Here is a 13,065-nt window from a genome sequence, read left to right as displayed (position 1 = left end):
GTTGCGGAGGATTTCACATCGGACCTGGAGGCGAATAAAACTGTTGCATGAAAATGGCGGAGTGCACACAGAGTAAATGGTGGCCATTGGTCTGATTTAATGGTATACCATCCTCTCATCATACGCATGCTGTTAAAATAACATTTTGCAGGTTTGTCTACAATTCAATAAGGGGGTAATGGGACTTTTGGTACACCCTGTATAGTCCATTTACAAACATTTAACGAGGTGCATTGTAAAGCCTGGTATCCACTTGTTGCAAACCAGCGTATCGTATCCCCGTTCCGTATCAATCATTGATACGATACGGACCCCGATTTGTTATCACTGTAGTCATAGCTGCAAAGATGTAGAGGAAACTGGGGTACATTTGAATAATAACCCGTGAGACCTCACTCTCACCTGCCGAGGGGGGGGGGGGGGGATCAGCCAACCAGTTACGGGGTGACGTGTGGTCAGCACGAAGAAACCACAGTCGTGGGTTTCTCATGAACGGGTTACGCTACTCATTCGTAGCTCCTCAATTTCCTCACGATGGTTGGGGGCAAAATAAGACTTGGGACCTAATTTTTAGGGGGTTAAATCAAACCTGGGGCTTAACTTTGAGGGAAGAGGCTAAAAGTTTTCCATCTCATAAATACAGCGTTCAGGATTATTTGCTAAATCACAAATATTACTCTTTATTACTTTGCTCTTCAGGTCGCCTAACTTGTAAATTTTAATTAACCTGAATTTGGGGGAGCAAGGGCCCACGTTGCCCCCGCCAAGTTACGCCTATGCACTAGACCATCGGGAGGTCCTTCCCGATGGCGTAGTAATAACACTTTTCTACTGGGTGTCTCAGCTAAAAGTATCCCGGCTCAAAGAAATTTGTCTAAGGCAAATGGCCGCTATGTTGCACCAGTAAAATGGAATAGTCCATTGTTACGTGAACCGTGGTAGGTTCTCAAACTCAAGGACATCAGTACACACACTGCATTTCTTTTCATGATCCTTGGTATGTAACTTTTGATCGAAACCGGGTTACATTTTAACTGGGACACCCTGTACTTCCCTACAATTATTGTGGCGATGAGGATGAATGTCGAATGCATTTAATAGATGGAAAGAGAACGAAATGTCCAGGCCTTACTTAGGACTGTACTGTCTTCATTCATTATACAGGGTTATTCAAAAAGAAAGAGCAGATTTCAAATGTTCATTTCTCACGAACTATAAAAGATAGAAACACGTGCCATACATCAATGGATAGAGGAAGGTTCAAAATTTTATAATCCTGCCTATTAGTTTAATTCAATACACATCGAATTGTTGTAGCTATCAATTCAATATCTAGGGACCAGCTAATTCGTGTGTGTCAAGAAATGGAGTACCGTTTGATGTTTGTCGGGCAACACATGGTGCTCATGTTAAATGCATACAATAAAACTTTGAACCTTCCTCTATCCATTGATGTATTGCACGTGTTTCTACTTTTTATAGTTCGTGAGAAATAAACATTTGAAATCTGCTCTTTCTTTTTTAATAACCCTGTATATATACCCATATAAGTACATGAAAAAAAAACAGTACAGAAGGTAACACTTTGTTTTTTTCTCCATAGGCACAACTTGGACCCAAGAGCTTATGTGGATAGTTGCTAACGACTTGAACTTCGAAGAGGCATCGAGGAAGACTTTGGGTGAAAGATTTCCTTTTGTTGAGTAAGTCATCACTTTTAACTTATATTTCCTCGCGTTACATTCGTTTACTGTTGCAAATTTACTCATGTACACGTGTGTGTTGGTGGGAGGTGTAGTGCCCTGGACATTACACTGCATTTTTTGTTATTTAGTTGAAATATTGTTTGTTCGTTTTCTAATTGGTCGGTATTGCTGCTACAACCACTTTTCGTCGTCGTCTTCTTCTTCTAAGATAACCAAACCCAACAAGCCTAACCTAAGCACCACAGATTACTACCCGCCAATGGCAATGCTTAAAACAGTTGTAGAAGCAATCACTAACTTTCTAATTTGGCATTATATTTATGATGTCACAGGCAAATAGTTTCAGATGGACAAATATACTAACCTTCATGTGCCAACATATTTTTAGAAACTGAGAGATTTATCAACAAGCTATAAATAGCATAGGAGAATAGTAGTAAAAAATTTCGAGAATAATTGCAATGTGTGGTTTTAAGTTTATAAATTGCTGTTTATCAAGAATAAACCTTTTTTAAGGTGTAACAGTAAGTTTTGTTTACCACAACCTGTGATTACTAGAATATTTTGCCAACGACATATTCCTAAGCAGACTCAAAGGTACGTAACAGAAGAGAATAGTGTTTGTTAAGGGAATAGAACTTGAGTGATTTTAATTTGTTTAGGCAGAGCACAAGGACGTATTTAAAGGGGAGGGTCCAGGGGGTCCGGACCCCCTTTCGAAAGACGTACTAAGTACAAAAATTAAATAATGAAAATGATCAGATATTAAAATAACACAAATTAAATATTAAAAATTTACTTGTTGTTTAATCAAAGGTAATTTATTTTTGCGCCGAACTTTTTGGAAGGCAAGGATTATATTGGGATCATACGGCTCTGAAGGACAGCACAATAGAAGATTTATGCAAGATTTACTACTTCTTATAATAATATGCATAAAATATTACCAGGAACTTTACTTTTCGTTAGTTGGATCTAACATCCTTTTCTGGTGTTCAATAAAAATTAAATTCTTTATCTATTTCACATTAATTTCCTTGCCACGGCACTTTTTTTCTTTTTACAAATTTTGCCGACCTTAACTACACGTAAGCTAAATAATGAATATGTGCTGTTGTATCACTATCCTTACCGTTGTTACCTATTCATATGATAACAATATAATGTTAATTAATTTGAATATTTTAATTAATGTAATGCAATTATTTTAAATTAAACATTATTGTTATTATTATTATTATTATTATAAAACACTTAGTTTGGATCGGACCCCCCGAAATATATTTCTGGATACGTGCCTGGCAGAACAATAGTTTTTAATTAATAAATTTATATTTTTTGACATCGCAGTGGAAGTTTTATCTCGAACGATGAATTCTACAAAGAACTGGAAGAAATGAACAGAGACAACCCAGATGCATTGCAACTGCTCTCTAGTATGAACACCATCCGATACGAATCCATTTCAAAGATGCCTTCCCCAAGGTTTATCAAGACCCACTTACCATTTGAGCTGCTTCCTCCGAAACTATTGGACACGTGTAAGGTATTTACCTGAGTATTTTACCTTTTAAAGATTATACTTTGCTTTGAATATATAAGTAATGAACTTTACAAGAACATAGAAATTCTAATTCTACTTCTGAAGCAGCAATCGTCAGATATAATTGTAGATAAAAACATTTTACGAGGGAGAATCAAATGAAAACCTCAATTATTTTTTTTTACACTATTTTAATTAAGGGATAATGTTTGATTGTACATTATTTTTCTATATAGTCCCCTCCCAATTTAATGCACTTACGCCATCGAATAGGTAGTGCTTCGATACCGCGTGAAATTTTTTTTTCGGTTGACTGTGTAGCCACCCGTGCATTGCCGATTGGACGTCTCCATCAGACTTGAATCTCTGCCCTCCAAGGTGCTCCTTTAATGGACCAAAGATGTTGAAATCAGATGGTGCCAACTCTGGTGAGTATGGAGGATGTGATAGGCACTTCTGCACGAGCAGAATGAAGACGGGCGTTATCATGTTGAAGCAAAACACCTGCACTCGGCAATACTTTTCGCTTTGTCTGTATCGCTGGCCTCAAATGGTTCTTGAGAAGGTCGGTGTAAGTGGCACTAGTCACTGTCGTACGTGGGGGCATGTAGTGTTCCAGAATAGGACCTTTCTTATCTAGAATAAAGTCAACATGACTTTTTCTGCAGAGGGCTGGCTGCGAAACTTCTTTGGTTTCGGCGAAGACGAATGTCGCCATTCTTTGCTTGCACGTTTCGTCTCCGGTTGAAAATGGTGCACCCAACTTTCATCCCCGGTGACAAAGTGAGCTAGAAAATCCTCACCCTCGTCTTCATAACGCCTCAGCAGCTCTCGACATGCGTCAACCCGACGGACTTTCAGTTCCTGCGTTAGCTGTCGAGGAACCGACCTGGCGGACACTTACGTAGCGGAGTTCGTCATTCACTATGTGTTGTACTGAACCGAAGCTCACATTCAGCAAGGAAGCCATTTCAGCCAGGGTGACACGCCGGTTTTCCTGAATAAGCCGATCTGCTGCGGCTATGGACTCCTCTGTCACAACTCGCTGAGCCTGATCCGGACGGGGAGCGTCAGTCAATAAAGTCGTACCTTCTGCGAATTTCTTGCACCAATCGTAGACTTGCCACTGTGACAGACAGGCCTCCCCATACTTCGTCTGCATTCTCCGATGAATATCAACCGGATTCACACCTTCACTCCATAAAAATCGAATAACTCCACGCTGTTCCTGCTTGGTGCAACTGAGAGGTGGTGCCGCCATCTTGAATCAGCTGTTACTCACATCCAATCCCACCTATCGGCACTGCTTCGTATACTACCAGCTTGGAAAGACGTCAAGGACTGTGTCTGCAAATTTCCAAACGCCTAGAAAGAAAATAAGATGTTTAATGGCACTTTTGCGGTTTTCATTTGATTATCCCTCGTAATTGTAACTTTGGTTGATGTTTGTAAGTGTAAATCTTCCAAATATCAATGTTATAAAATGAACGTTTAAATTTCACGTGTTCAAAAAATAAATTTACGATTTCAGTAACATCGATAGTGCTGTCACAGGAATTTTCGTAGCGTAAAATATTGGGAACTGTCATATTAAGAACATTATATTGCAGAAAGGCCATGTTTCCAATTCCTTAAGCACCAAAAATCTTATAATGAACAATTTTATGCACATTTTCTAGTCGATTTTTCTTGTCTTGTAGTCTCTGGGCCTCGAGTTTCGCAAATGGCCTAGCTAGTCTAGAATGTACGTAATCTCCTATTGCGAACTATAGAAGAGAAACTAATTTCTCTCATACAATAAGTTCAGCGTTATTTTAGTAGCTAACTATTTCACTGCACTAATAAAATACTAATTAAAACATCGACTGCTTACGTTGAAATTGAGGTAGTTGCAAAGTCCCTTTCTGTACATAATAGACCAAACGATGTAGTTTCTAAATAACTCTCTAGCCTTCTTAAACCCGAAGGTTGTTAGCTGCAGCAACACAAGCCTTCCATCTGTCCCATCTGGGCAAGACCAATCCAATCTTTCCCATCCTTTCCGATTTCCCTTAGGTCCATCTCAACGTTGTCCCTCCATCTTCGTCTTGGCCTTCCTACAGGTCTCTTACCATCAGGTTTCCAAACAAGAATCCCGTAAACTCCTCTTTCCTCTCCCATTCGTGCCACATGGCCTGCCCACCTAAGTCTTCTTGATTTAATTATTCTAACAATATCTGGACATGAATACAAATTATGTAGTTCTAAATAATGTAACCTTCTCCACTCACCTGTCTCCTGATCCATTTTAGGCGTAAATATTTTCCTAAGGATTTTATTTTCAATACTCTTAATTTATGTTCCTCTTTTAATGTAAGGGACCAAGTTTCACATCCATACAGCACTACAGGCAAAATTACTGTTTTGTATATTTTAACCATATAGTTTCTATTGATTATAACTTTTTATTACGAACATCAGCCCAGTCGGTACAATTATATCCTATTTCCAGGTCGTGTATGTTGCTAGAAACCCTAGGGATACTGCAGTGTCATGCTTCCATCACAACAGATTAGTGAACGCCATTGGATACACAGGGGATTTCCACACTTACTGGGACTACTTTGAGAAGGGCCTCGGTAAGTGGGCCTCTATATTACATACAGTGTGTTTGAAAAAATATAACTGAACATGATTGGAGTGCTGAGTTTGTTAACCTTTTTGAAACATTCTGTACTTACTTGCGTGTAATGTTAATTGGATCTTATACATTGTCTAGTGCTTTGACAGGGCGCGATTTTTTCCTCGCCTTTTTCCCGTGACTAGGATCGAAGGTGTGACCGCTCTGTGATTTTCACTACTGTCCGTTGTAATTTCGATCCAAATGAAATTTCTTCACCTGAAGGCGAATTTTCTATTTTAAACAAAAAACAATATCAGTACCTTTATATGAGTAGGTGCTCTATCGGAAGGTAGTGTGCAGACCTTAACAAGGACGTATTTAGGGGGGAGTCCCGATGGTTCGAACCCCCCCCCCAATAACTTACCCTGTGCTAAAAGAAATAATCAAAATATACTTCCTTGCATTTGTTATGTAATCTATGGTTATTTTTTTCCGCCAAACTTATTTCTTTACTTTTCGTCAATTGGATCTAACTTCGTTTTTGTTATTCAATAAGTATTCAATTCTTTATGTTGTTTTTATACAAGTTTGAGCCATCTTAACTACACGTAACGTACATAATGGTTACATTGCTGTTATATATTTATTCTTATACAGTGTTTATATCTATTCATGTAATAATAATACAATATTAATTCATTTATATTAATTTAATGCTCTAACTACTGATAAATATGTTTGAAAACAAATTCCCTGCATGAGGAATGGTTGCTTCAGATCTTGCACATTATAATTTATAAACAATGTTATTGTACTCGTGAGATAATAATGAATATAAATTAATATACATTTTTACTACTTCCTTTTAGTCCAATATGCGCCATATTGGGAACATATCGTTCAAGGTTGGGCCAAAACAAATCATCCAAATCTTCTCTTCCTTTTCTACGAAGACATGAAACAGGTGATATGTTTTCGATTATTATCAATATTTTAATTTTGAAATTAATTTAGTGTTTTCCCATTCGCAATTCAATCAAAATGTAAAGTAGCACTAAGACCTGGGTTCCAGTCCTGGTCGAGCCTGCATTTTTCACTGAAAATTTCAACGTAGTAACTACATCTCCTGTGTGTGCCTAATCTACAATAAGTTTTGTTACTTTGTTATTTTAATCAATTCTATTCTCAAATGATAGTAATATATTGTCAACAAGCTTCGCGCTATCAAGCCCACCATTGGTGCACGACTTTCCTTGTACCGTTCCTCACGCTCGGCTTCGAATTGGACACAGTCGTCTCACCCATGGTCATTTGCTGCAAGGGCTGGACCATCCAATGTGTAGGTAATGTAACTTGAAGTATTCGACATATTCTTCTGGAATGTGCCGATTTTACTTTTCTCAGACAAACTTTTAATCTTCCCAACTGGATCATCATGTTGGGAGACGATAACAAATAAAGACAAATGTTTTTTTTTTAGTTTCTTGAGAACAGCAGGCCTCTTGCACTGTTTCTGAGGAAGTCTTTTAGTGTTTCCATACCTTTCTAATGTCTTGTGTATTTCCTGAACTCACCACAGATGGCGTAACTCGACGTGCCTTTCATGCTGTATATGTTATACATTGTAATCGCAAAAGCTAAAAATGCTGAAATGCTTCCATGTAAAGTAGTATCTGCTATAAGATTTTTGGAAGCATCTACATAGCATTTATGCTAGCAAAAATGTTAACCTTTTCTCGTATTTTGGTCGATATATCGACCATCGAATATACTAAGGTGCTACTCGTATTTTGGTCGATATATCGACCATGCAGCTGATTACAAAATTCCTGTTTTTTTATTATCTTGATACTTTTCTTTTAGGTTGGAAACACTTACAGTGGGTTAAACGGGGCTTTGGAACGTAATATGGATGCAACCCCCTCCCCTCCCCCGACTCCAAAGTTACGTATGGAAGCTTAAATTCGTTCACTTATTTGACAAAAAAAATTTATAACTCGTAGACTATTTGGTCAATCTAGTTCGGAAAACTTTTGTATTGCAGCTAAAACATCAGGGCATGCAACCGTGCAGAAATCAAAACGCCAATGGCAATAAGAGGGGTTGGGCCCACAACTTTCAATGAAAAAATCATAAAAATGGGGAGTTTACCCCCTCTTCCCCCGCTATTTTGGAAAGGGGACGCAAACGTTAGCCTTATTTTCAAAGAATGGTCCTTCCTCAACCGAATGAAAGTCATTTCATGTCCTGGGTGCATTACATTATCGAATATGTGATAAAGTGGACCTAATTCCCGAGAACACCAATGGAAACTCAATTCCTGTAACTTAACGATGTTTTTTGCGCATAAAAATGAGCTCCTTCCTTCCCCTAGTGTTTCAGTCTGTGTTGGACGAAAACACCTTCTCGCATATTAAACCTTTCTGATATTATCAAAATATCTAATTGATAAAATGTGTTCGTTGCAGGACTTGTCGCAAGCCATCAAGAAAGTCGCCAAGTTCTTAAACAAGGTCTACAACGATGAGGAAGTGAGCAGGCTGGTCAAGCACTTGGACTTCTCCAACTTCAGGGATAAGGCAAACCTCTTTCCCAAGGTTGACATTAAAGGTTTTGCCAACGAAGAAGCTCAACCATTTTTAAGGAAAGGTTAGTAATTTAATAAAGCGCTCGATAATAACATGTTTGTACACCTAAAACTTTTGCATTATATTTATGCACAGCACAAATGGCTGATAGCCACGTATCTAGAAATGTATTTCAGGGAGGGGGCGAATCAAGTGTCTCAAAATAATAATAATAATGTTTAATTTAAAATAATTATATTAATTAAAATAGTGTTAAAATATTCAAATAAACTAATATAGATGAATATGTAAATAGATGGTATAAGGATAGTGATATAACAGCTCGTATATTCATTATGTAGCTTACGTACACGGAGGTTGTTTGCTTTATATCCGACCGTTTTCGATTCGGTGCTGCCACCTGGCGTATCATGCTGGAACTATGGGTCTGCTGGCGGGAGTAGTGTTGTGTCTGACCTTGTAGGTGCGTGAGTGTTGGTAGTGAATGTTATCAAATGGCGCCGAAAATCAACCGGTATTGGGAGGGTTACGTAATGGCCCTTTTCCATGCTAAGTTTTCGTACGTACGCATTGTGAAACAGTGTCGGGAGAATGGGTTAACACTCGGAGTGACTACTGCGAAAGCTATTGTGGCCCGTTACACACAACAGGCTCTCCTTGCGAAACAGTCACCCACAAAAACCACCAGGAGAAGGGCTGCAAGCCGTGTACACCACCTTCTACCGCGTCACATTGCCGAACGTAAGACGAACTGCAGGAAATTGTATGAAAAGTACCTGGCGGGTTACAAATGGAAGAAAGTTGTCACAATGGATGAATCATATGTCCATCTCACTGCTGGTGGTCACATTCGGGCGAACACGTACCGTGACATTGACGGCAAGGGGCGCAGCAACTTTGTTCGTCAGTGCAGGGAAAGTTTCCCTCGTGGCTTTATGGTTGTGACGGGATTCGGATATGAGGGTAAGTCGATGATACGCAAGGACAAAAACGTGAAGGTGAATGCCAGATACTTCCAAGACTCCATTCTGACACCTATCTATCGGAGAGACATCCCACAATTTTATGGAATGGACGCGAACCAGGTGATGATCCATATGGACAAGGCTTCGAGTCATACCGCCAGAACATCACTACGTTTTTATCAGGAAATGGCCGAGGAATTAGGAATTCGTGTCATTCCGTTTGAATACATTCCTGTGAAAAACCAAGATGCCAGTCAAATTGATTTTTGCGCATTTGGACTGTTGAAACGACGTCTTCAACATCGCCGCCCACGCACCCTGGATGGTCTATGGAAAGCTTACAGGGAGGAGTGGGACAGAATTCCCATGCCTGTCCTGCGCCGGCGCTTGCTGCAATGGAAACTGCGATGCCGGGCGATAGTCCACTGTTACGTGCTTTTAAAAACTAACTAAACTAAGCAACGATGAAGCAACGCAACAACGCAGAATCACTCCCCCGTGACACACCTGTCACTCTAATTAAACATTACATGAATTATAAGACGGTCAGGATAAGTGCCTACAGTCGGAGTTACCGAGAATAAACCTAGGAGGATTTGTTTTCAAGCACCTGAAATGACGTGACTTAGTACTACGGTGGTTCAGAATATACACATATACTGTATTAAAGCACAGATAAATAAACAGTACATCTTGCCCTCTTTATCTCGCTCTCTCTCATTCATACACACATTCCATGGCATATTGTGACAATATGACAATTACAAATGTTAGATTAATTAATACTTTGTCTATACTCATGCTATTTCTTGGCTACATTGCCTTTTACAATTTACCGTTTAGGATTTTAAGTATAATCTGAATAATTGTTCTTTGTGAGAACCCTTTTATCTTTTCTGCAGGTACAAATATATTTCAATGGACTATTGTTTGGCTGTTAACATATACTCTGATCTATAACGTTGATTAGTCCGCCGGAATAAGGATGTCTAGTTATGCCATAGCACTGATTTAAGTTATGAAATGATTTGATTTACGCAGATTCGCGGTAGATTGGCGTCATATCTCTCACACACGCACATGGTTGGATCTTACCTTCGCTGCATTTCCTCTGACCTGGGTCGGGTGAAAGTGGTCCTACAGTTTTGGAAGGCGTCCACACTCCGGTGTTGTACTTCGCGGTTAGCCTGGTTGGCGAAAGTGGACGTAGAGACTTGGCTTAGGCGATGAGACGAACATACGTAATGAATCATTCGCGGTTTCCCATGGACACACATGGATATTAAATGTTACGAGTATTAACTTTAGTACTGGCTGTTATGCACTTCGGTATTAACTTTGCTATCAATTGTTATTAACTTCTGCTAACTTAGGACGTTGTTTCGGACGATTGACACAGGTAGGCGTGTCTGTTGTTATTCTCACATAACCACACGTATGTGCACGGATGCGTTGACGTCGAGGGGGAAAACGACCCCCTGGGTCTACTCTGCTCTACTCCATGGCTCTAAACACTCACTCGAGTCAAGAAACAAATCCAGACCACGGGTCAGATCGCGACTCGGAGCTAGGTCGCGCGTAACTCACACTCCGGTGTCGATTCTAGGCAAACTGTTTTCTCGCTATTCCGAATCATCCCTTTTATTCAAGATTTGAACGTGATGACGCTCTAGCCTCTGTCTTTATGTGCCTATTTATTGTTTTCTGTGCTTTGACCGTTGTCTTCCTATCCTGGTCAACGCTCAGGCCGCCCCTTGACCTCTGTTATCAGCCCCTCGTGCAGAAATTAGGCTAAATCCTCCGCTATTGTGTTGGACACGTTCAGCAAGGGCTATCTCAACAGGGCACCGTCTTCCATTGTATCCAGCGATGGATCTTTAATAATTCATAACTCCTGTAGTTCTGTTCTGATTAGGCTCAAATCTTGGAATCTGTACTTTCATGATGTGGTCTTCCGCTGGTTAAAATCTCATCCAATTCGGCCCATTGGTGTAGAAGTTGCTCTTTTCTTGCTATTCCCCATATGAATGCATGTAAATCCGGATTCGGGCGAAAACGGTGGTTGAGCAAGTTAGCGTTGGCTAAGGCAGTCGCTAGACACCTTTATTCGCGACGGATTTTAATATTACCAATTGTAATTAATTCTTAATAACGAGCAATTAGATCAATTACCTGTTATTCAATATTTGACCGTTATACCACAATGCTGGGGGTCCAATAGAACATGATCGGTGGTGGCGGCGCGGTATCTCTTAAGGTGAGTACCCGTCAAAAATGGTCGGATATAAAGCGAACAACCTTGTAGTTAAGATTTGCAAAATTTGTCAAAGAAACAACTACCGTGGCAAGGAAATTAATGTTAAATAGAAAAAGAATTGAATATTTATTGAATATAAAAAAGGATGTTAAATCCAGTTGACGGAAAATAAAGTCCCTGGTAATATTTTATGCATATTATTATCAGTAGTATTAAATTTTGCATAAATCTACTGTGTAATGTCATTCAAAGTCATATGATCCCAATATAATCCTTGCCTTGCAATAAGTTCGACTGGAATAAATAACCCTGGATTAAACAAGGACATTTTTATTATTTACTTTTAGTTATTTTATTATTTCATTATTTTCATTATTTAATTTAAGTACTTTGTAAGTCTTTCGGGGGGGGGACGGAGGTCCAGACCCCAAGGAACTCCCCTAAATACGTCCTTGTTAATAGCTAAGGTTATCCGACGTTCTCTTTTTCCCGGACATGTTCTACATTTTAGCCTTAAGTCCGGCGTTTAGGAGGAATTTGAAAAAAGTCATAAATGTCTTACATTTTGAGCGTCGCATAATTTGAATTAAGAAAATGCGTGCTAATTGAACAAAGAGAAATCATACAAGTTACAAGTCTACGGACCGCACTCCCAAACTCAATACTAAAATTTATTTCGATTCAGACATTGCAAAAACATTTATGTTATGCTATTAACGATAATTATATTTTATGTTATTCGCTTGCCCTAAACGCTGTATAAATGACGTAATATTTGGAATTCTGACGTTCCTCTAGCAACGTAAAGTCAATAGTTATATGCCAGGGGGTGCTCGTTGCTATGTGAAGTACGTATGCATTACGTCATCTGGGAGGATCGGGTTTGACGGTGCTCGTTGCTATGTGCAGTAAGTTTGGTGTGGGGTACATATTCTAATAACCTTGCATTTAGCTACTAACACGTCGCAAAAATCGGAACAAGCAGGTTATTGATTTTGTCGCATTCGATATATTTTTATTGTATTATTTCTCTTGACATGAGATTGTTTTGTTCATTCCACCCATAATCATGTCTAATTGTCCAGTAACAAGCTGTGAGAATTATAACCAAAAAACTAATGGAAGTGATATAAAATATCATAGATTTCCAGCTGATAATCGTGTAAGTAAACAGTGGATTCGTGCTTGTGATCGAGAACATAATATTAATATTAAAAATGAGAGAGTGTGCAGTGCCCATTTTTGTAAAGAAGACTATGTGCGAGATCTAAGAGCAGAACTTCTGTGTTTGACAACAAAGAAAGCACGGAAGCCAACTGCAGTGCCATCACTAAAATTACACCATATTACTTCAGTGCAAAATAATAGAGAATGTGGTTTAGCAAATTCTCCTGAACCTTCCTC

The 13,065-nt window shown here is 39.1% G+C and overlaps 1 protein-coding gene across 1 annotated transcript in view; it reads left to right on the top strand.

Moving 5' to 3' along the window:
• Positions 1 to 13,065, top strand: part of LOC145990562 (uncharacterized) — a 59,930-nt gene that overhangs the window by 8,342 nt on the left and 38,523 nt on the right. The window contains exons 3-7 of the mRNA XM_083126254.1: positions 1,604 to 1,703; positions 3,057 to 3,252; positions 5,741 to 5,867; positions 6,721 to 6,815; positions 8,320 to 8,500. Coding sequence (XP_082982380.1) covers positions 1,604 to 1,703; positions 3,057 to 3,252; positions 5,741 to 5,867; positions 6,721 to 6,815; positions 8,320 to 8,500 — 699 coding nt within the window. The remainder of the gene's footprint in view (positions 1 to 1,603; positions 1,704 to 3,056; positions 3,253 to 5,740; positions 5,868 to 6,720; positions 6,816 to 8,319; positions 8,501 to 13,065) is intronic.

This window comes from Lepisma saccharinum, chromosome 7 (genome assembly GCF_977018435.1).
Source record: "Lepisma saccharinum chromosome 7, izLepSacc3.1, whole genome shotgun sequence".
In the NCBI taxonomy this organism is placed as follows: domain Eukaryota; kingdom Metazoa; phylum Arthropoda; class Insecta; order Zygentoma; family Lepismatidae; genus Lepisma; species Lepisma saccharinum.
The sequence above is the reverse complement of the archived record's forward strand: the minus strand, read 5'-3'. Positions and strand labels throughout refer to the sequence as shown.